The 21284-nt window shown below is 33.0% G+C and overlaps 3 protein-coding genes and 1 long non-coding RNA gene across 5 annotated transcripts; 1 reads left to right on the forward strand and 3 right to left on the reverse strand.

The window, feature by feature from the left end:
- Positions 1-3287: 3287 nt before the first annotated feature.
- LOC107961137 (uncharacterized) lies at positions 3288-4035 on the forward strand. The gene has a single exon (XM_016897366.2). It carries the CDS (start codon positions 3421-3423, stop codon positions 3757-3759), a length of 339 nt encoding a protein of 112 aa, XP_016752855.2. The 5' UTR covers positions 3288-3420; the 3' UTR covers positions 3760-4035.
- Positions 4036-7086: 3051 nt separating this feature from the next.
- On the reverse strand, positions 7087-8202 carry LOC121228961 (uncharacterized). The gene is made up of 3 exons (XM_041112008.1): positions 8139-8202; positions 7374-7516; positions 7087-7281 (listed from the first exon to the last, which is right to left on the reverse strand). The coding sequence occupies exons 1-3, from the start codon at positions 8200-8202 to the stop codon at positions 7087-7089; spliced, it is 402 nt and encodes a 133-aa protein (XP_040967942.1).
- A 6854-nt stretch (positions 8203-15056) lies between these two features.
- On the reverse strand, positions 15057-15657 carry LOC107957032 (uncharacterized). Its single transcript, XM_016892461.2, has one exon. The coding sequence runs from the start codon at positions 15424-15426 to the stop codon at positions 15061-15063; it is 366 nt and encodes a 121-aa protein (XP_016747950.1). The 5' UTR covers positions 15427-15657; the 3' UTR covers positions 15057-15060.
- A 3568-nt stretch (positions 15658-19225) lies between these two features.
- LOC107957036 (uncharacterized) lies at positions 19226-21093 on the reverse strand. Of its 2 annotated transcripts, XR_001700346.2 has the most exons (3): positions 20708-21077; positions 19588-20571; positions 19226-19505 (listed from the first exon to the last, which is right to left on the reverse strand). It is a non-coding gene; the product is annotated as an uncharacterized lncRNA (long non-coding RNA). The 2 variants fall into 2 exon arrangements; XR_005926755.1 differs by having other exon boundaries at positions 19588-21093.
- Between the last annotated feature and the right edge of the window lie 191 nt (positions 21094-21284).

The raw sequence follows: 21284 nt of genomic DNA on the forward strand, positions 1-21284 counted from the left end.
GAATAACACATTTTGATAATTAATTTCTAAGTGGTCCATTTTAAATAATTATCAAAGCATATTAATATTATTTCAGTATACAATAAATATAGTACACTAATAATATAATTACTGAACTACTAAACAGTTTGGTTCATTTACTATTTCAGTATATAATAAACTTATTTTTTTAAAAACCCTAAATGAATCCTCTTTTAATTTTTTAAGCCCATTTTTTTGTTTATAACCCTAAAGAAGAACCTCTTAATCCTTTTTTTTCAAACCCTAAACAAAACCATAAATCTTTTCTCTTTTTGTTAAAACCCTAAAATAAACATAGCCTAGATGTTTTTTTTCCCTTTCTCCTTTCCTTCTCCTTTCTTTCTCTTCTATATTCTCTACTATTCTCTTTTTTTCCCCTTCTCCTTCTCCTTCTCTTCTCTTCTCTATTATGCTAGTCTCTTTTTCTTTCTTTTTTACCTTCTTGTTCTCTTCTCTTCTCTTCCTCTATTTTTTTTTCACATTAGGGGACAATTGTTATAAGGTCCCAAACAACTAAATTTCACGAGACCCTTAAGGGTCTCATCGCATCATTGAGCAGCAACAGTAGGAGTAGCCTTCCAGGAAGCTAGTGCTGCCTGTCAGGAAGGCTTAACAAATTCTGGTGCCGCATGTCAGGTAGGCTTCACCAGCTAGCCTTCCTTGGGTTTCATTTATATATCTATATTCGGGTCAGGGGTTTTGTTCGGTGCTGCCTACCAACTACCCTTCTTCAATAAAAAAATCATTTTTTAACTTACTGCTGACATGTCGGAAAAAGGTGGTGCTGTTGCCTCTCTACCACCCTCCACCACCTTTAGTATATCATTTCAGTAATTAATTGAGATGGTATACTATTTTAAATATTTAATTTTTTATATTAAATACTTAAAAAGACCTAAAATAAAAGAAACTATATAATTCTTTTAAAATAGGATAAGTTATTTTAGATGATAAATATTGCATATGTTAGGTGAAAATTTAAATTTTAAAAGTGAAGATAAATTTAATGGATAATTCAAGTAAAAGTATGCTTAATTTTAATATTAATATATATACTGTGCTTATGTTTCAATTATAGTATGTTTCAATTATAAAGGGTTTCCATACAAATTTTTACCTCAATATTTATATGTAAGTGAGTATTATGTTTTATGTTCTTTTTTGAAATTAAGGTGTCTATTATTGATAGTGGTGACTAATCTTTTAGTCATGGGTGCTTTTCAAATGGCTAAACGGTACATAAGACAAAATTGAAAAAGTTCAAGAATCTAAGCCACAATAACCACTTGTTGAGATGCCATGACCGAACTGTCAATAAGGTAAAAGAAGCCAGAATATTTATCTCTTATCCATGAACATCCAAAACATGGAAATTTTATCACTTTATTGTTCATCGAAGAGTAAAGCAGACAAGCCAAGTTGCAAAGGTCACTATTGTATACTCAAACCGTAACTTGCCCTACCGTGCAAAAAGCGGAGACGGATAGTACCGGAATATGTCTTTAACATAGAGGAATTAAGGTGGCATCAAAAGCTGATTGAGGCTGCAGCTTAGGGATAGATAAAGGGTTGTAGATGTTCGGGTTTAAATTTAGATATGTTGGAAGTAAAATTTTTAAGAGTGATCGCATGAAATGAACCGATTGGACTAATGTTTGAGTTTGCTTGTTGGTGTAAAGTTTCTTTAGTTTCAAGTTGAAAACCTCTACTATAATAATCAACCAATGACAATAAGAAATGTAATAATTGACAGGCAGAGATCGAAATTGCATTAATTACAGAAAAAAATTGCAGTAACATACAAGGGTCATCTTAAATGAAGATGCATTTTCGATCTTACAGATTAATAGATTAATGTTGTTAAATTCATAACTATTTTATAATTTACATACTTTGTGGTACCATCCATCATCCTATTATGGAGGTGTAATTTTTGAAAATTATTATCATCTTCGTGCAAGATATTGAATACAATCAGCCCCAATTTGATTTTTTTATTTAAAAAAATTATAGAATACTCAATTTTATTATACAACAAACTGTAATTTTATCCTTTTAATTGTTATAAATATAAATTAGAAGAATTTAGAGTTTATTCTACTATACATTTTTATATTTTGTTTATCTTTTTAATAGTTATAAGTAAGAGTGAAATAGTAATTTTATATACTTGGGTAGAATGATTCAAGCATTTACCAAAACTGTTATATCCTTGCAAAGAAAAATCTCACTTTTTTAAATTTTAAAAATAATAATATTGGTCGATTAAACATTAGTTAAATTGATATGGGTATTATTGCCAATGTAAAAGGATGTAGGTTCAAGTGCGTTGAAGCACGTTATCCTTCTATTTATGGGTTGGAAAAGACTATGAGTAGTTTTAAGTATTATGTCACATGCATAACGAACCCATCATTTGACATGATAGCATATATTTTAGAGAAAGAAAGTTTATCATTTTTTTTAAATAATCTAAAATCGCTATATTTTTCTTAAAAAAATAATAAAATATTTTATAATAAATTGAACATCCACGCTATTTTTATTTTGGGAACATAATTATGAGATGCAATGAATCAAAATGAAAAATATCTTGCAAACCATTATTGTCGAGCATATTAGGCATGTAGCAGCCTCAGCCGGGAAGTCTTGCCTCTGCCAAAATTGGGCAATGTTGGTGCCTTTCGAGCTAAGGCAAGAAGATTGGTAGCTAGCTGGATGCAAATGAGCTCTCTAAAAGTCGTAACAATTGCAAATCAGAGAGAAGAAACAGATTGTATTTGGTAGGATCTACTGCTTTGCCTAACTGATAAAGGCATTCTCGTAGCCAATTTGGCACTGATTCCCCTAATAATAATAAAATATATCTGTAGGCTAGCGGTTTTCATAAAATATAGAAAGCATCCCTAATAACTTAATATCTTTTAAGGCATATAAATTTGTGTTGATTTGATAATTAGAGTGTTTACCACTTTAAATGTGGCCTGATTTTAATCGTGTTAATTGCGTTGTTGTTAGAATTTTTTCCTCCTCTTATAATTTATAAAAAAAAACATCTATAAGGCATATATAATTATTTATAAATATATGCCCCGGAAAGAAAAAACATAATCTGCTTTACAAGTTTCCGTATCCAACAAAGTCTTTAGAACTGTTAAGAAATGATTGGAATATATAGGTAAAATTATGCAAAATTATTCTTCTATATATATATATATATACTTAAGGGACCACATTGCATTAAAAATTTCCATGTTTCTCTGAAACTGGTTTTTCAGGCAATGAAACAGTGCACAAGCAACTACTATATGAGGCCACCCTACCCGTGTCTTCCGATACTACTCAGTAATTATCATTTCATCAACTGATCTCAAGTCAAATAGCTAGACAGGTATTAACATGGAGTCCAACAGCAAGCGTCGAGGGTTCTTCAAGGGGAAACTGACGCCATTCTACCGAGCAGTTAAAGGGGTACCGACTAGGCAGTACAGCAGCAAGGTGAAGCCAAACCAAGGTTCTTCGACATCAGCTTCGATCAGCTTTCGAGTTCACCAGGATTACATGATTTCCCAACCAAAACAGATCTCATACATTGTACCAGGTGACAAGAACCGAGAAAATTTGAGCCAAATCGACAACTTCTTCGGCGTTACTGGTGATGAAAGTGTTGATATTAAGGCTGCTACTTACATCTCTTCTGTTCAAGAACGTTTCAAGCTTGAAACACAAAATTCTTAATTACTAGGTGCTGCATTAAGTAATAAAATTTCCTTTTGCCAGTTGCCGTATGCAAGAAGTTTTTCATTTTGTGCACACAATATGAAGACTTTACATATTGGTCTGTGATTGTCTTATTATGCATAATTAAGCATGGTTAGTCTTGTTTTGTAGGTTGAGGCGCTTTTGACCTTTTAGTTTGTACTGCAGTGCATGAGTTTGTAATAACAGTGAAAGTAAGTTAATTTGATGTAGAAATTGGTGTCACCCTTTTTCATCATATTTCGATTTCGACGCAATTTGGTCACAGGCATTTCAAACTACAGTTTATTTGATTAACCATTTGCCTTCTCCATACTTTTAAATCACTAGTATAGGTCTTCAATAAGGACCATTTTCGGTAGGCTAAAGATTTTTGTTGTCTATGTTACTCATGACTACGTCTAACTTTAGTCTGAAAAATCGCGTGACTTTAGGCAATTCTTTTACTTTAAATTTGTCTAAGTCAACCTATCACTCGAGAATGCAAGCATTTTCAAATAAATTCTTTAAGACACCGAACTAAAACGAAAATAAACTCTCAAACGAAGAAGTAAAAAGTGAACAGAAAAGCCACAAGAAAACTAAGAACACCAAGTGTTTTAGTAAATCCTCTCAAAAGTGTTATATTACTTTGAAGAAATACAATTAAGTAATTACAAATGAAGAATAAGGTCTCTATTTATGATTGAACTCCCCCAATCAAACAGTACAATTTAAATTACATCGATGGTCGAGATCAAAGTCTATCTACAATCAAGGTTAGATGGAGTAAGGATTGGAAGAGGGTGATTATGTTAGATACCACAATACGGTGTTGTTGTGTGCACCTGTGATGTGCGAAGCTCAAGGCCTTGTAAAGGTGACACTGCGGTGTTCAAGCATCAAGGTTAGGATGATGAATGGAGGAATAGGAAAAAGGAAAATTGGAATTCCGTTAAGATTCCGCCATCCAAGATTGCTGGGAACAAACCGCGATGTGCGAAGCTTCGAGCCTTACAGGAGGGTCACTTCGGTGTTTGAGCACCAAGGTGAAATGTGAAACATGTCCTTCGGGATGACACCATGACGACAATATTTACGTTTCATAGAGCATCATCGTGACGTCGGTCAATAGGCTCTATGGGGTGATACCACAACAACGATAAGGGCTTTCAGGATGACACATCTAAGAGTTTAAAGGTGTAAGACCATAGTCGGGCTATGAAAACCAGTATAGTCCACTAGGACAATAAAAACAATGAAGCCCACCAGGATCGTAAACATAGGGATTATGAGGTGTAAGGTCATAGCTCAACTATGGCAACCAATGGAGTCTACAAGGACATTAAACATTGGGTTTGACAAGTAAAACCATAGCTCTACTACTAAAGCTTGTGGAGTTCGCCAGGACACTATACATGGGGTAGTTTGCCGAAACAATAAACAAGGGTAGTCAATCATGATGGTCATCGTGGGAAGCGTTGCAAACAAGGAAAAATAGGTAAAAGGAAAGTGGAAGTATAAGGCAAAATAATTCTCCAACGGGTTAAAGGAATCCCCAACGAATGGAAAATGTAATAAAAGTGGGAAAAGACTGTTAGAATAGCAATTGTGAAAGCTAGTAAGGCATATGTGTGGTAATCCAACAAGAAATAATCAAGGGATTTTATACACCAGTGGTGCCTGGGGTATAGGTGAATGAAAGATAGCCTAACCGGGGATCGCAGTTAAAGATCCGCCATTAAGAACCACCAAAGGGTGCTTAATTCTTGTAAACTAGAAATTCAACCTAAAGTACGCCGGTTAATCTACAATGAAAGAAGAGATAGTTAGAACTCGTCGTATATGAAGAATTAAAAATAATAGACCGAGTGATAGATATTTTTGTCAAGACTATTCCTTAGTAAAGGAAAACTAATGAGGAAGAATTAGCCAAATGGCTTGTTTGAGTAAGGAACCAGCATGTTAGAAAAATTGTGAACTCCAATGATAATATGTTGGGTACAATAGGTCAAAGTGACCCACGGCAGATGGATATGTTAGACTTATAAGCATGGTGTCTCGAATAAGAATGATTACAAGGAAATAATCCAACCACTAAGCATCCCAAATGGAACCTAGTCCGCCAGAGTGGCGGGGGACCTCAATAGCTATCTCAACAGTTGGGACATCAGCAAGTCCTTCTGGACTATGGTAAGATAAGGAATCCACCATAGACTAAACAAAGTCAAAATTTTCGCTAAAGGGAAACATATCCAAAGACTTTTAGGAGGGCAAACCTAAGAGATTACCTTATAAGAATATGTTGGAAAGAAAAGTCCACACTAGGAATAAATAGAAGAATGAATACAAGTAAAGGAAATAATGGAGTCCACGGAAATGGTGAGACATCCGAGGAATGCGCCAAGACTAATTGTGGGTCGATAGGATTAATAAGGTAATTCGCTTAGTGATCTATCTGTAAATGGATGGGATTTGGAATAACTCAGAGCCTACAACCATGAGTTTAAGAGGCTTTACTCATATAAGTAAAGAGTTAGTTGTATTGTAGTTTCTTTCTATTTAACCCCTCGAAGATGGGTCTAATTTCAAGTAATTTAGAGACTCACTAAGTTAATCCAAACTTACCAAAGTGTGGCCTGTGTTTTGCAAGATTTGCGGAGTAAGAGACTCGATGAAGGATCAAGCTAGGCAGTGTTGGATCAATGAGCTCTATCAGTGGAGTGTCATGCACATATGAAATGGGTACCTTTAGAGACTTCGACATGGTATTAAATATATATTTGTAAATATGTAATGCCCTTAGAGTTTGGGGTTCAGACAGTAAACCTTATTTAAAAATATTTGTCTCTAATGTAAGTTCTATAAATAGGTAAAACAGTTTGATTTTTAAATAATGAATTCTAATATTGTACGTGAACCCAATCTAGTTGTGACACCCCAAACATAGATTCGATGAACGATTCGGGTAAGGTTGTTATAGTTTTGGAACAAACTTGAATGTACGAAATCTTAATTATGTTTGAAAGTCATTTTGATCCATGGTAATGACCTTGATGTTGGAAAATCCGATTTGAAAATGATTTTCTTGCACTCTTTACAGTTTGTCTTGAAGTACCCTTTCTTGCTGTAGAAGAAGTATTTAGGCTTAAATAAGTATTTAGGCTTTTCGGTTTTCTTCCTTTCCACTTTTGGTGGTAGAGAGATATTAGCATTACCCTTCTTAGCGTGCTTTCCCTTCCCTTTTGAGGAAGAAGCAACGACTATATTCACTTTTTCTATTCTAACCGACTGATTGTCGTTCAATATCAACTCATAGGATTGAAACTACATCATAAGTTGTTTAAGCATCAAGTTTTTGTTTCCAAGATTATATGCAGCCCTAAAACTAGCAAAATCCTTTGACAAGCTTTTGAACACCATCTCAATTTGACTGTTCTGGTCCAAATTTTCCTCATTGTCCGCAGCTTCAGCAAAGTAGCCCATAAGAGTGATCACATGGTCTTTAACCAAAGTAATGGCCTTTTTTTGGCATTCATCAAGATAGTTATGGCAAACTATCGAGCCAAGGTAGCTTGGCCTCCCAACATGTATTCTAGCTTATCTACAATCACTTTAGTAGTCTTATAGCTCTCCAGTTGCTTATACAGAGTACTAGTCATGCTTGCCAGCATGTAGCAACGAGTTATCTCATCAGAAACTTCCCAGCATTTTCTAGCCTCAGCTTGAATGGTCGGTGGGAACTTATTATCAATAACTATTTTAAGTTTCTCACAGATCAAGACAATTATCAAGTTCCTTTTTCATTCCTTATAGTTATTTTCGTTCAAATTGTTTTCAGTGAGTATGTACAATAAGGGAGTTTGTGTCATTTTTTAACTGAAAATAAAACATTCATATGTTAATATCTTTTTATTAAGCAAATGTTTGAAAACGTTTTGCAACATTACGATATGCATTAAGATGATACATGTATCTTACATTAAACCTTGAAAACATTTGTAAGTCGTTGCAACAATAATTCTTACACCTATTAAATCAAGTCACATTGGGATGAACAACTAGTAAGAACATGAATATTTCTATCCAATTAGTACATGAACCTAATTCCTTAGGATTCATACGTACTAATAATCATGTAACGCTAAGCATAGCTCCATGGGGAGTTACTTAATTAGAATATCTTGAGTGTATAACCATCAACTCAACACTTATCACATCATGCACCACAAATGAGTCATCATGGGACAATATCACCCAATATCATGCTTTAACTAATTGCCCTCTTTTGAAGATAGAAAATCTTGGCCTATCACATGATAATGCCTACCACAAGGATCAGTCCAATTATCATTCAATCATAAAATAATTCTTCTTACCTTCAAGAAATCTCCTCAGTGAAATCCACATAGAAATCCTATCGTGGGGTAGTGCACTTGTCATGTCATCACAAAAGAACATTGATGGAGGTCGTAGATCTTGTTTAAGAACCTTCTCCCACTCAATATGTTAAAAAACATGCAAGGCTTTTATAATTTCTAGTTTCAATCATGTGTGATCAATATATACATGACAAGTACATGTGGCATTCTTGCCTAAACTATATGGCAAGCTTATCTCATGTATGCATGACATGCTATGGTAATTTTATAATATTCACATTCAATTATTCACAAGATTCAATCAAACAATTTTAATTCACCACAATTTTTCTTTTAAGGGAAAAACTGAAAAAGTGAATGTAAACTATGCACCAAGTAGGTTCCCAAGAAAGGGAGGTGAGTTGTATTTGACCACTTAAAAACCAAGTTTACCTTACCAGATCCAATCCTAGACATGCACCTTCTTATTATCACACTTCTCACAGTAATTGAATAACCTAAAGAAGTGAATGGAACAATACAAGACATGTATTTTCTCATTACCACACTTCTTATCTTTGATAGATCACTGTGGATCATCTCATACATATATATCACAATTATATCATAAATAATTATTAAACAAATATAAAGAGATGGGTAATTAAATAAAATTGTCAACCAAGGTTTCCATGGTTCTATTTCTAGAAAAATAAATGAAAAACAAAAATTACATAGTTTTTCATCACAAGGCATTCATTGTGTCTTCAACTACCATCACTCCATCTTCTCCTCATCATAGACTCCTTTTTGGAAAAATTACATTTATGCCTTATCTTCATTTCCAACTCACAAGAATTCTATAAATAAAAATAATCCTATGTGGAGACTAGTCAATGGTCTATTAACTAAGAACCACAACCTTGGCAAAAAATAATAATTATATAACAAATATACAATATTGTATTCATTCACATACATTTCTCTAAACATGCGAATAATTACAATAATGTCATATCTTATAAAATATTAATAACACAAGATGAAGAGAGATTCAGTCTTGGCTTACACTAGAGGTGAGCAAAATTCAATTCAATTCGATTCGAAAAACTCAATAAAAAATTCAAATTTTGAATTAAATAGTTTGAGTTATTTGAGTTAATCAAGTTATTTGGATCAACTCGAATAAAAAATAAAGTTTTTCTGTTCAACTCGAATATGAATTACACAATTCGAGTTATCCGAAAATCCAAATAAGAAAAGAAAAAACTACGTCGTTTTGATAAATATTTACCTTTTCTAAAGTTAAAATTCAAAATCATTAAGTTAAAAGACAAAATTTCATCGTTTTGATAAATATTTACTCATTAAGTTAAAAGGTAAAACAATTATATTGTTTATGTAGTTAAATAATCTTATACTTCATCTACTAATTAAATAATCGGTCCATGTAAACACAACATTAAGTATAAATAATATGATCCGTTAACTCAACTCGAAATTTTTTTACTTGATTCGATTTGATTCGAAAAAAATTCAAATAGGGTTTGGTTGCTAAAATGGGATTTGTCAACTCGACTAACTTGAATTTTTTTTACTCGATTCAACTCGACTCAATCGAATACTCACCCTTAGCTTACACCATAAACATAGCACAACCTGGCTCTTGATTCCAATTGTTGGAAAATATCCGGTTTGAAAACAGTTTTCTTGCACAGCAAAAAATTAAAATTTTGAAAACCGATCTGATTTGTGATATTTATAGAAATAAACTTTAACCGAATATGTATATGTGTTTTTAGATAAACGGATCCTTGATTTTTTCCAACATTCAACCAAACGATCTTCTCTGCTACTCTCGTATCACGAATTGCTTTGAGTGTAGGCTCGAACCAATTAAATTGAAAAACAAAACTAGAAAAGGTTTTCTCTCTTTTTGGGGTGAAAACGAAAATTCCTTCTTTAATAGAAAACAGTAAAATTGTTATTCTAGAAAATATGTTTATAAGTTGAGAATAAATTCTCTCTATTTTTTGGCAGAATAATAATCTCTCAAAAGTTGTATTAATAGCTCTATTGGTCCATGTATTTATAGAAAGAGAAGGTATAACCCTTGTAGAGTTGTAGAGGTTTATTTTAAATGGAAAAACAACATCCTACTTAGAGTAGGAGAGGAGTGAATGAATCACCCTTGTATTTCTACTAGGGTTGCCTCCCCTACATGTCATATAAGGGGTTTTGGGTATCTCTCATATCGGGTCCAATTACGAGTACTTCTTAGGCCTTTTTGACCTAGTATTCTGTAATATGATCCAACCCAATTCAATTTTTTTTATTTTCCAAAATAAACTTTAATATCTACATATTAAATAATTTTCTCACCCCAATTTTACCCCTAGTAAAATTTTGACAATCTTACCCTTTATAAAATTTTGATGATTTTACCCCTAGTAAAATTTCGAGAAATTCATTCAATATATCACAACTCAACATGTTCACTATAACCGAATAATTTTTTTTCCATTTTCGAGCTTCAAAAGAGTCCAAAAATATAAACTTATTCTTCCATTATTTTTTAAGTAATCTTATATAGGATTGCAAATTTCAATTTCCATTTCCATTTTCATTTTCATTTCTAATTTTGCAAACCTACATTCATTTACAAATGATTTCATTTCTCCATTTCAAAGAAAACCATAATCATTCTTGAATGTTTCTCATTTCTCTTTTTCTATTCATTCCGTTCATTTCTATTCAAACACGCAATCCAATTCTGGTTTCAATGAACTAGTGAAAGGACAGATTGAACATACGTAATTGAGGCCCAAATGATTTATAATTACATTTTAGCTTTCTACCTATTAATTATAAATTCATTTAATCACAAATTCATTCCATTAGAGTATCGTGATTAAGCTTTGATCTATCGTAATTCGGTGTAGCGGATTAAACTAGTTTTCACACCTTAAGAGCTTGAACATGAGCATTTTAGTTAAGTTTTAATTAAATTTCTGTAAGTTTAGTTAAGTTTAATAAAAATGTGTAATTTAAGTCTTTTATTAATCTTAGGGGGCCGAATGAGGCCTAAGGGAGAGCTAATATACTTTATAAGTGTGCAGAAGACCATTAGAAGACGTACTAACTCAATACTGGTCGCTAAGTTGCAACATGGAGCATTGGATGTCGCAACATAAGGAGTAGAATAGAAGAATTCTAAGACTGCCTTCAATGTCGAGACATAGCCTGAGGATGTCGCGACATACCCCTGAAAACACCCTAAAGATGAGCATACTACCCTCGATGCCGTGACATAGAACCTGGTATGTCGCGACATCACCTCTGTACGAGAAATAATTATGAGCCATGGGCGTTTTGGTCCGCACAATCAAATGTTAAACACGAAGACGGCAACTGACCTAGGGTTAAGGACGACGACCACCCTAAAGTCTATAAATAGGCTCATTTAGCACATGTTATGGACACCTTTGATATTATATAAATTTTCCCTTGAGATTTAGTTTTTCTCTTTTATTAGGTTTTATATTTTATTTTTGTTCTTGTTATTTTCTTTTGTGGAGAAATCAATTTTGAGAAATACTATCAAACTCTGTAAGGATTCTGCACTTAATTTCAATGCAAACCAGGCTTCTTCTAATATTATAAAGTTTATTAGATCCATTAGAAACTAATCCACCTGTGGGGAATTAGCTAGTGGATATATGAATAATTAACTATTTTGTAGGGAATTATTAACGAATCAATTGTTTCGGAAAAAAAAAAGAATCTAAACCCTAGGCCTGACAACCCTAGGAAGTCATCAAGGTGAGAATTAACCCAAAATTGGTATGACCTATCTATGAACACCTCAACCCTGAACTAGTTTGGACTGTGAGGTCGAAAGATAAGTACTTCTTGCCGACTCAATATTTCAGTGGAAGATCAGAAGATCCTGTTAGGGTATTGACTAGTTGATTAAATAAGAAAACCCGAGACAACAATTGATTATAACTACCTATGCCCAGATTTGATACATATTTGATTATTTGATTTCTCGTGTTTCATTTATTTACTTTCTTTTATTTCTTTTATTATTATTTTCAGTAGTCTATCAAACATGTTCTATTAATTCTTCGTACTATAATTTAATTAAAGTACTAATTAAATCTATTTATGTTTAAAATAGAATTAATTTAGTGCTCGTCTCATTTAAGTACGATCATCGAAGTACTTACCATTACAAAAGCAAGTACTCAATGCCCGTCCAATAATTTTGTCATAAGTGTGTTATCCTCATAGGATATCCTTGATCTCTTTGGGATAATACTTGGTTCTCCAAATATGATTCTATTTTATCTCATGGTAACCATTACATATTCCTTCATGAAAAGTCAATCACTATCAAATAGTGATCAAGTCATCCATCACAAAGACAGAAAACCCGTGGCCACATTTACTTTTCATCAACCATGTAGTGCTAACAAGAGGATATAGTTTACCCATGTTTTGGGCTATGAATTCGACTTTTTTGAATGACACTAAACAAAAGTCATACACCCAACGCACTAGCTTCTAGTTCCTTGTCTATTTGAACTTAGGTTTTTACTTACATCAAAGTGTACGTGTCACGCATACATAGTCGACCATCCACTTAGGATTTAGGTATGTCACACTATAAACATCACAAGTAAATAAATACATAAACGAATTCAAGATCTATTCTACTTAGGTCATTCCGATGTACTGTTGGTCACATCTATGTCTCTATCTTTTAGGAGTCATCTGCTCCAATGCCCAAGACAAGGCATCTCCCCAATTGGACTTGATAGACGACATATTAGCCTTTCGATTAGACTAAGGACATGTTTAAGTTTGTCTACTAATACAAGTTGTCTTTTCGTATTACGATCCAACCACGTAATACCGCTTAATATTAGTTAAACATTAGACGACCAATGAGCCACATTTGCTTCCATTTTTCTGTGTGTGCAAAAATCATTTGAGGATAATAATACAAAGTATATTACGATATGACCATGTAATACCGCTTAGTATCAGTTAAACATTAGACAACCAATAAGCCACATTTGCTTCCATTTTGCTTTGTGTGCAAAAATCATTTGAGGACAATAATACAAAGTATATTAGTTGTAATCAATGAATTTTTTTATTAACCAGTATATTCAAAAAATTACAAGTGTTTATTGACGAAAATACTACTCTTAGGACACCAGATCCAAACTTGATATGTATATATATGATCTAAATGTTGGTATTCATGTATGTCTTGAAAATGGTTTGTTTTGGCAAAATGTATTAAGTCATGTTTGACGATTTAAATTAGCATGTTTTGAGTCATGTCACGACATGGAAGTGATGGCGTTGCGACATCGGCCCTGAAGTTTTAAAACTTTGTAATCTCGTCCTATTTCGTGCTTAGGTAATCGAAAGAGCTTTCGTAAGCTCGAATGAGACTCGAATTAGGTTGTTTAACATAATTCAAAGGTAATTGACTCATATTAGAATATATAAATTACTTTTTTTACTTTGAATTTGACGGTAATTGCTTTCGCATTGAATGTGACATCTTATAACTCGGACACGACGGTTGAGTCGGACAAGGGATGTTACATTTTTTGCTTGCAATCCCTTTTCGCTTTTGCAGAATTGAGTATCATTGATCTATGCCTTAATACCATTTCCTTATCAGGCTCCTTTTCATCTTCAACTTCTTTCACCATCTTACTTGACACCTTCGAACCTTGGCTTGGACACCAACTGTCACGAGGTTAGAATTTTAGTTTGGCAAACTGCACGATCTTAGGCGATTCTTTTGCTTCAAATCCACCTAAGTCGGTATATCCCTCGAGAAGACAAGAATTCTTCAAGAAATTCTCTAAGACATTGAAATAAAGTGAAAGAAAACTATCGAGCGAAGAAGCATAAAGCAAATAGAAAAGCTACAAGAAAACTAAGCACACCTAGTGTTTGAGTAAATGCACTTAAAAGTGTTATATTACTTTGAAGAAATACAACTGAGTGATTACAATGAGGGGGAAAGGCCTCCATTTATAGTTGAGTTACCCCAAATTCAACCGTATAGTTTAAATTATATTGACGGTCAATATCAAAGCCTATCTACAAGATGAGAATGTCTCACTAAGCCACCAAGGCTTCAAGTAGATGGGCTTTTTTATATGTTCACGAATCGGATCAATTCAAGTGGGTCGAACAAGCCTCATTTAATCAGTTAACCTCCATAAGACATTCTATATGGATTTATCATGGACTTCGATTCGTGGCCTGTGACACTTACAGCAAAGACAAACTTGAGCTAAGCTCTAAACCATATATCTTTAATTCACAACACTTGCTTATAAGTGTAGCAAGGACGTGGTTTAATGGTAAAATGAAAGCACTGGGTATATTGAGGGTCTCAAGTTTAATCTAATTGTATATAGATGTTTTTATTCAGAAACTAAAAAGACATACTGTTTTGGATCATATACACTGTTGTCATTCCTTTTTATAATGTTTTTGTTTTATGACTTTTTGGGGGGGTGTAATGGAAATAAATAACCTATTTTGTAGCAGCTACCAGCCTCTCTGAAGCTAATACATATTATTGATATTATTAACATTAGATTATGTTATATTTACGATCTCAATGAATAATTATTTGTATAAAAAATATACATTGTTACTTGAATAAAAAATTTTCAACGTTGTCAACACAATCAAAAGATCATCAGGGAGCTGAAAGTTTATTGTAGCTCAAATTCTTTTCAAATTAGTACTAAGCTAAAGTTACAAGAAACTGGTGGATTTAAAATTTGGGGGCTCGAAATTTTCCACTAACAACCCGTTGCTTTCTTTTATTAAAGGTAATTGGCGTCAAACTATAAACTATGAACTTGTCTTAAGAACGAAGAAACTGGATTAATTAAAACAGTAATATATAATGCAAGCATTGCTTGATATCTCTTGAAAGAAAAATTATGTAGGCGGTTTCGAAGACTAATAAGAATCCCTCTATGAAAGTGTTAAAATGGAACAAGCAGCATGGAAATGGAAGAAGAGGGGATAGTTTATTATTCGACCCTGAATAAATGTGAATGCCAATAGCAATCACAAAGATAGTGACTAGCCCAAAGAATATGATGGTATGAACAAAAATGGAGATTGGACTCGTCTGGAAGTTAGCAAATTCCACTGCTCTTTTGTTTCCAGGCAGCTGAAACAGCAACCCTGGTGAACACAACACAAACAGCACCACTGCCACCACTACAGGCCCCCAATCTCCCGACATCCCTCTTCCTTTGTTTCCTGCACAATATTTCTTCTAGGACATATATGGGATGGGGTTGAGTGAACCTCTCAATAAAATAGTAGCCATTTAAAGACAAAGGGAGAAGAAAGAGAGAACCAAAAGACAAAGGAAAAGGTTCAAAACCGGAAGAGGAACCTTGGGTACCACGTTATCTTGACAGTAACAAGCCTCAGGACGGCCTAATATGGCAATGGAATGGCCATGTGTGGACGGCTGTTGCTTGATTTAGCACACACTCCAAATAAATAAAAATCAATGTGTTGTTTTTACTTGTTTGATTTTTTTATTCAAGTATGTTCATGTTCATTAGTTCAAAACTAGGAGAAATTTATTTTAAATTTGTTCAAAACTAAGACAAGCGACTACAAAGATTAACCTAGTAAAATAACCCAATAGAGGTCTTGAAAAGAGAGACAAATACCAAGACTCTCACCGGCGGGGGAGTAGCATCAGGGTCAGATTCAGCCAGTATAGATATGGATGTGAAGGGCCACAATAAAAACAGCATAGATGGCAAAGAAAAGAAGAGTGTGGATAGCAATGGCCTTGCCATTGGTTTTCATGCTCCCAAACTCCAGCTGCTTGCTGTTCCCTGGAAATGAAAACAAAAGCCCTGGTGATAGCAACACAAATAGCACCACCCCAATAAGAACTGGAGCCCAATCTGCCATTAAAAATAGTTCCTTGACTCCAACTGTACTCAGAAGAGCTTCAGAAATCAGTTATAAAAGTTCCCTTTTTTTCCAGGTGAGGAAAGTGAAATTACTAGATTGTTTCTGGGCAGGATTAGGAGGAAGATGGGATTATGGCCAGGAGGACTAAAAGATGAAACTTGAAAGAGACAGCTGGGGAGTGGGAACGTGTAATTGGGGCCTGGCTTTGTCGGGGATAGGTGCTTACTTGCCACAGCTAAGTGTCGACTCCTCGTGAATCTAATTGTAGCCATTAGATTTAAATTTGTCAAGTTTTGATTAGTGGAAATGGGATTAGGATAAGGATTAGGATTATGGATTAAGGGTAATAAAGGTTTGAATGTACCTAAACTTATGCCCTTCGATATTGATTTTAAAGATGAAATATTTTATTTTAATTACTTTTTTATATTTTGTTGATAATGGCAACAACTTTAATTTTGATCATGGCATAACTTTTATATAAAGAAATCTATAAAAGTTCAACAAAATTGCTGATGGATAAGGATAAATAAATTTTAGATTTTTTTAATAAATTATTTAATTAGTCACTAAACTTTTCACCTACTTCAATTTTAGTCATCGAATTATGAAAATCTTCAAAGTAATCACTAAATTATTTGAATTCATATTTTTAGCTACTTTGTTGTTAAGTTTGACACAGTTAGATGATGTGGTCATTATAAACTACATGAAAGGTCACTCAACCATGAGAGTGTTTTGTTTCGGTCACTCAACTATAAAAAAAATTTAATTTAGTGTATAAAGTTTTTGAAATTAGATTTCTTTTTTAGTCATCATATCATTAAGTTGATAACGGAAGTTAGAAATAGCCTCTTTTTTTTTGTATAACAACAAATTTAACCCTTTTAATATTTACATATTTTTTTCAATTTAGTCACAACTCTAAAAAAATCAATATATTTAGTACTCAATATTTACAAAATTTATCAATTTAATTGTAATTATTGGTCTTTTTTTTTCTCTCTACCTATTCTTTTATGCTCTTAGATGGTGGTATTTAGCGTAGAAAAACTCAAAGGATTCCAGTTGCGTATACCAGGAAAATCATAAGTTGTTAGTAAAGTTTTTTTAACATTTTAGATTAAACAATGCTTCTCCAATATTGAAAAATTCAAAGATTTTTAGTTTTCGACACCAAAAGGATCATAAGTTGTCAGAATGTTTTTTTTTATATAATTTTTTTGTTAAAATAGTGTTCTCCCGTGACAAAAAACACTTAAATCTTACTAGCATCAAATAAAAATATTTTAAAAAACTTTCTAGCACCAAATATTAGTAAGAATGTTTAGGGCTATTTTTTTTTTAAGAATTAGGACTAAATTGATAAAAACATATAAATATTGAATGAAAAAATTTGTTATTAAGCCAGTAAATAAAAGGACGCATCAAACTTCCATTATCAACTTAATGACAAGGTGACTAAAAAATATACTTTCAAAAACTTTAATGAGTAAATAAAAAATATTATAGTTAGACGATCAAAACAGAAATATTCTCATAGTTGAGTGACCACTCATGTAGTTTCTAATGGCCACGTCCTCTAGCTATTTCAGACTTATTGGCACAATAACTAAAAAAAATGAATTTGAATAATTTAGTGATCAAATTGAAAACTTTCATAGCTTGGTGACAAAAATAGAAATATACGAAAAAATTAGTGACTAATTAAGTAGTTTATCTTTTTAAAAAAATCGATGTTTTTGAAATATCATAAGTTTTGATCAATGAAGTGAGCATTGTGCTTGTAAAATATTAAACTATTTAGGATTAAATCACATTTTGGGACTTTAAGTTAGTAACTTTTTTTTACATTGGGATTAAAATATCTTTTTGTCCAAGTTAGGTCTTGAACTTGACAATCGTTCTCATATTAGGATTTAAATTTTTTTTTGTCCAAGTTAAGCCTTAAACTTGACAAATATTCCTACATTGGGACTTCAACATTTTTTTATATAAACTAATCCTTGAAAACCCTAAAGTTCAAACCTTAATGTGGGTCTAACCTCTTCAATCCAGTCTAGACATTATGGCCAAATTATAGAGGTCACACTAGCCACTAAAATATCCCTAGTAAAACATTCAATTTCGAAAAGAGTCAATAATCCATTTCGTAAAAGAATTCAAGTTTTACAGAGGGTATCAATACCAATTAGAAAAGTATTGATGCTTATTTAAGGATCAATACGTTTTAGGCATTTTTCCAATTTTGAAATTTATAAAACGTTATCAATTGGTATCGATACCAATTAGGCATTCTGCTTATTTTGAAAACTTTTTATTTGATCAAGTATCGATACCTAATATCATGGTACTGATACTTTTCGCTAAATTTGGTAAAAATCACTTTTTAAAAACTTTCATTCCATGCTCAAACATAACGTTGAATGGCCAATAGTCCACTCAATTTCAAAAACACATTTTTATGGAAAACATCAGTTTGTTTTAGTAATTCATTTATTCAATCTCAATTCCAAATTTGTTATAAAAAAAACTTATAAGTAACCGAGTCCATACCACATTCTATTTAACAAATCCAAGATCCAAATAAAGTTTATGAAATAGTTTAGAAATATGTTTTAAGTAAAATCCGACGACAGTGCTCCAAGTGTTGAGTCTGAGCCCTAACCTCATAAATTAAAAATGGGGAAAACTAAGGAATGGGCTATAAAACTCAGAGTGATTATAATACTTAAGCTTAGTTTGGATGGACGATGTATTTACCTCCGATAAAGTTAAAAACAACAGTGGCGGTAAGATTAGTTACTGTAGCGGTGAGATTGAATACTGTAGCGGTAAAATTAGAAATAGCAGTAGAGTGTGTGTTTGGATTCAAACGCAGCTGTAACGATGAGGTGAAAATAAAAAATAACTATTAAAGACATCATATTAAAATTGATATATAATAAAAGTTTTTAAATTATTTTACTTATATAAAATTATTAAAATATATGAATTTATAAATTTATTTAATAAAATATTAAAATGTATCTTTTAATATTTTATTATAAATATTTTAATGAATTATATAATCAATTTAAATTATTTATTAGATAAAATGATAATAATTTTTAATTTTTTATTTTTTATTATATAACCAATGTTTAAAACGAATGAAATCATCAGATTTTCTTCCATATGCTCCATTCTTCCTTTGCCTTTTAAAAATTCTAAGTTCTGTTATCCATTCTTGACAGTAGCTAAAAGCTTGAACTTCAAGCATTTTTCCTTCATATTTTACCCGGGTATAATACGTTGCTGCTGGTGTTCTGTTTGAAATTCTTACTTTACCCGGTTAAAGTGTGTTGAAACTCCAACATAGATAGCAAAATTTGGCCGCCAAATCTGAAAAAAATAACAGATTGATAAAGAAACTTTAAGGATAAAATGGTAAAATAATAAATGAAAGTTCAACCAGTGAGCTTACTGCTGCTGAAAGCTCCAGTTGATTTTTGGGATAGCAGTGTGGTGAGAATTGATTTTGGTTGCACTGAAACACTCAACCAAACAGCTTCCCAGTAAGGTTGGGAATCCAACTACAACTCACTGACTTTAAACGGTGAACCAAAGGAAGCCTTAAGCGGTGAGTATATAAAGCAGTAAATAAACATAACACAAGGTTGCAATATACAATACATATTAGTATCACAATATTCATAGAAACACGATAACTACTAGCATGCTTATGAATGTTAGTGCAGTACACTACCCAATCCAACCCAGCACATCACAGTAAAAGTTCCTCAAAACTCGTCCAACTCTACAAACCAAAATAGTATTTTGCAGATGAACAACTCGTAAATTAATAGGAGCCTTAGCTCATGTGGATGAACCACCAATAGATGATCGATGAACCGATCCAACATTTAATCCTGAACTTCCTCCTTCAACAACCCAAACCCCAATGCATTAGTAGGACACGCTAGCAATGTTAGAAAGCAATAACAGTTTTAACATACTATCATGCAAACAGTAACAGGTTGTTGGTTAAATAGTAACAATAATCATGCATCAGTTATATATGCGGGATTAACACTGAATCAACATTATACACATATTCAACATTAACGATTCAGAAAAATGGCAGCATGCTACAACTAGATCTACCATACAAGGTCCCATTTACTACTAAGTCATTTCATTGGTTTCTCAATACCACGTCAAAGAATATTTTTCAACCAAATCTGGAGTTACTTATCACAACCAAAACCATTAGAATGAAATAACTAACATTAAGTGATAAAATCAACAAGCAAAACGCAAAAATAGGCACTCATACATTCAGCCAAGCCCATACACTCACGGAAACACACGGTTAGACACACACCTTCACCCATACGCTCATGCAGCACTTCACTCCTCCGATGGACTCCAACGATTCAGATCTGCTCTGATCCCATCAGGATTCGATCTTTCAAATGGTATACACATAAATAACAACACATTACAATCGACATAAATGAGATTCAGAAATCGAAGAAACCCGATTAACCAATAAGTGAAATAAATCGTACACACGATTTATTTACTCGAAAACCAAATCTTACCCATGGATTGGAAGGTTTACACTTACCAATCTACCGTTAGGATCATAACCGTGTAAAATAGAATAAAGAGGCATGTGCACAAAACTATTGGTGCAAACGAACCGAACGATTAATGATTATTCGGGGAAAAAAAAAGAATCGACAACCCAAGAGGGGTGCAAGAAACGGCAGCTAAGAAGAAGAGAAAGGAAGAAGAAGAAGAGAAAAGAGAAGAGAAGGGGGAAGAGAGGAGAAAACGGCCAAAGGAAAAAGTGAAGAGAGGAAAACAAGTTTAGGGGCGGCAGCAGAAACAAAAAAATGAGAAGAGGGGGCTGGCCAAGCAAAATTACACTTAAAAACCTGGGGTCTTAGCACACTAGGGTTTTTTACACTAAAAAATGCGAAGGTATCGGGTCTTGTTAGAAAGGTATCGATACTTATCGTTATAGTTTTTGACATTTTGACAGGCCAAGCCCAAACAGAAGCCTAATTGCACACTCAAATAGAAAAATTATAGATTCAACTTGAAAATTTTAATTCACATTTCGGGGCATGACAGTTGAAATAATGGTTAAGTTTTGACCCAATATAAGAATAA

Source organism: Gossypium hirsutum, chromosome A05 (assembly GCF_007990345.1).
Source record: "Gossypium hirsutum isolate 1008001.06 chromosome A05, Gossypium_hirsutum_v2.1, whole genome shotgun sequence".
Classification (NCBI taxonomy): Eukaryota; Viridiplantae; Streptophyta; class Magnoliopsida; order Malvales; family Malvaceae; genus Gossypium; species Gossypium hirsutum.

What these genes read in the sequence shown, in the direction of transcription:
- LOC107961137 (XM_016897366.2), top strand. Translation starts at nt 3,421, where the DNA reads ATGGAGTCCAACAGCAAGCGTCGAGGGTTCTTCAAGGGGAAACTGACG.
- LOC121228961 (XM_041112008.1), bottom strand. Translation starts at nt 8,202, where the DNA reads ATGACAAGTGCACTACCCCACGATAGGATTTCTATGTGGATTTCACTG. An exon ending in ACTGAGGAGATTTCTTGAAG is followed by an intron (nt 7,517 to 8,138) that starts GTAAGAAGAATT and finishes AACTTAAAATAG; the next exon opens with TTATTGATAATAAGTTCCCA. An exon ending in AGAGCTATAAGACTACTAAA is followed by an intron (nt 7,282 to 7,373) that starts GTGATTGTAGAT and finishes TGCCAAAAAAAG; the next exon opens with GCCATTACTTTGGTTAAAGA.
- LOC107957032 (XM_016892461.2), bottom strand. Translation starts at nt 15,426, where the DNA reads ATGTCGGGAGATTGGGGGCCTGTAGTGGTGGCAGTGGTGCTGTTTGTG.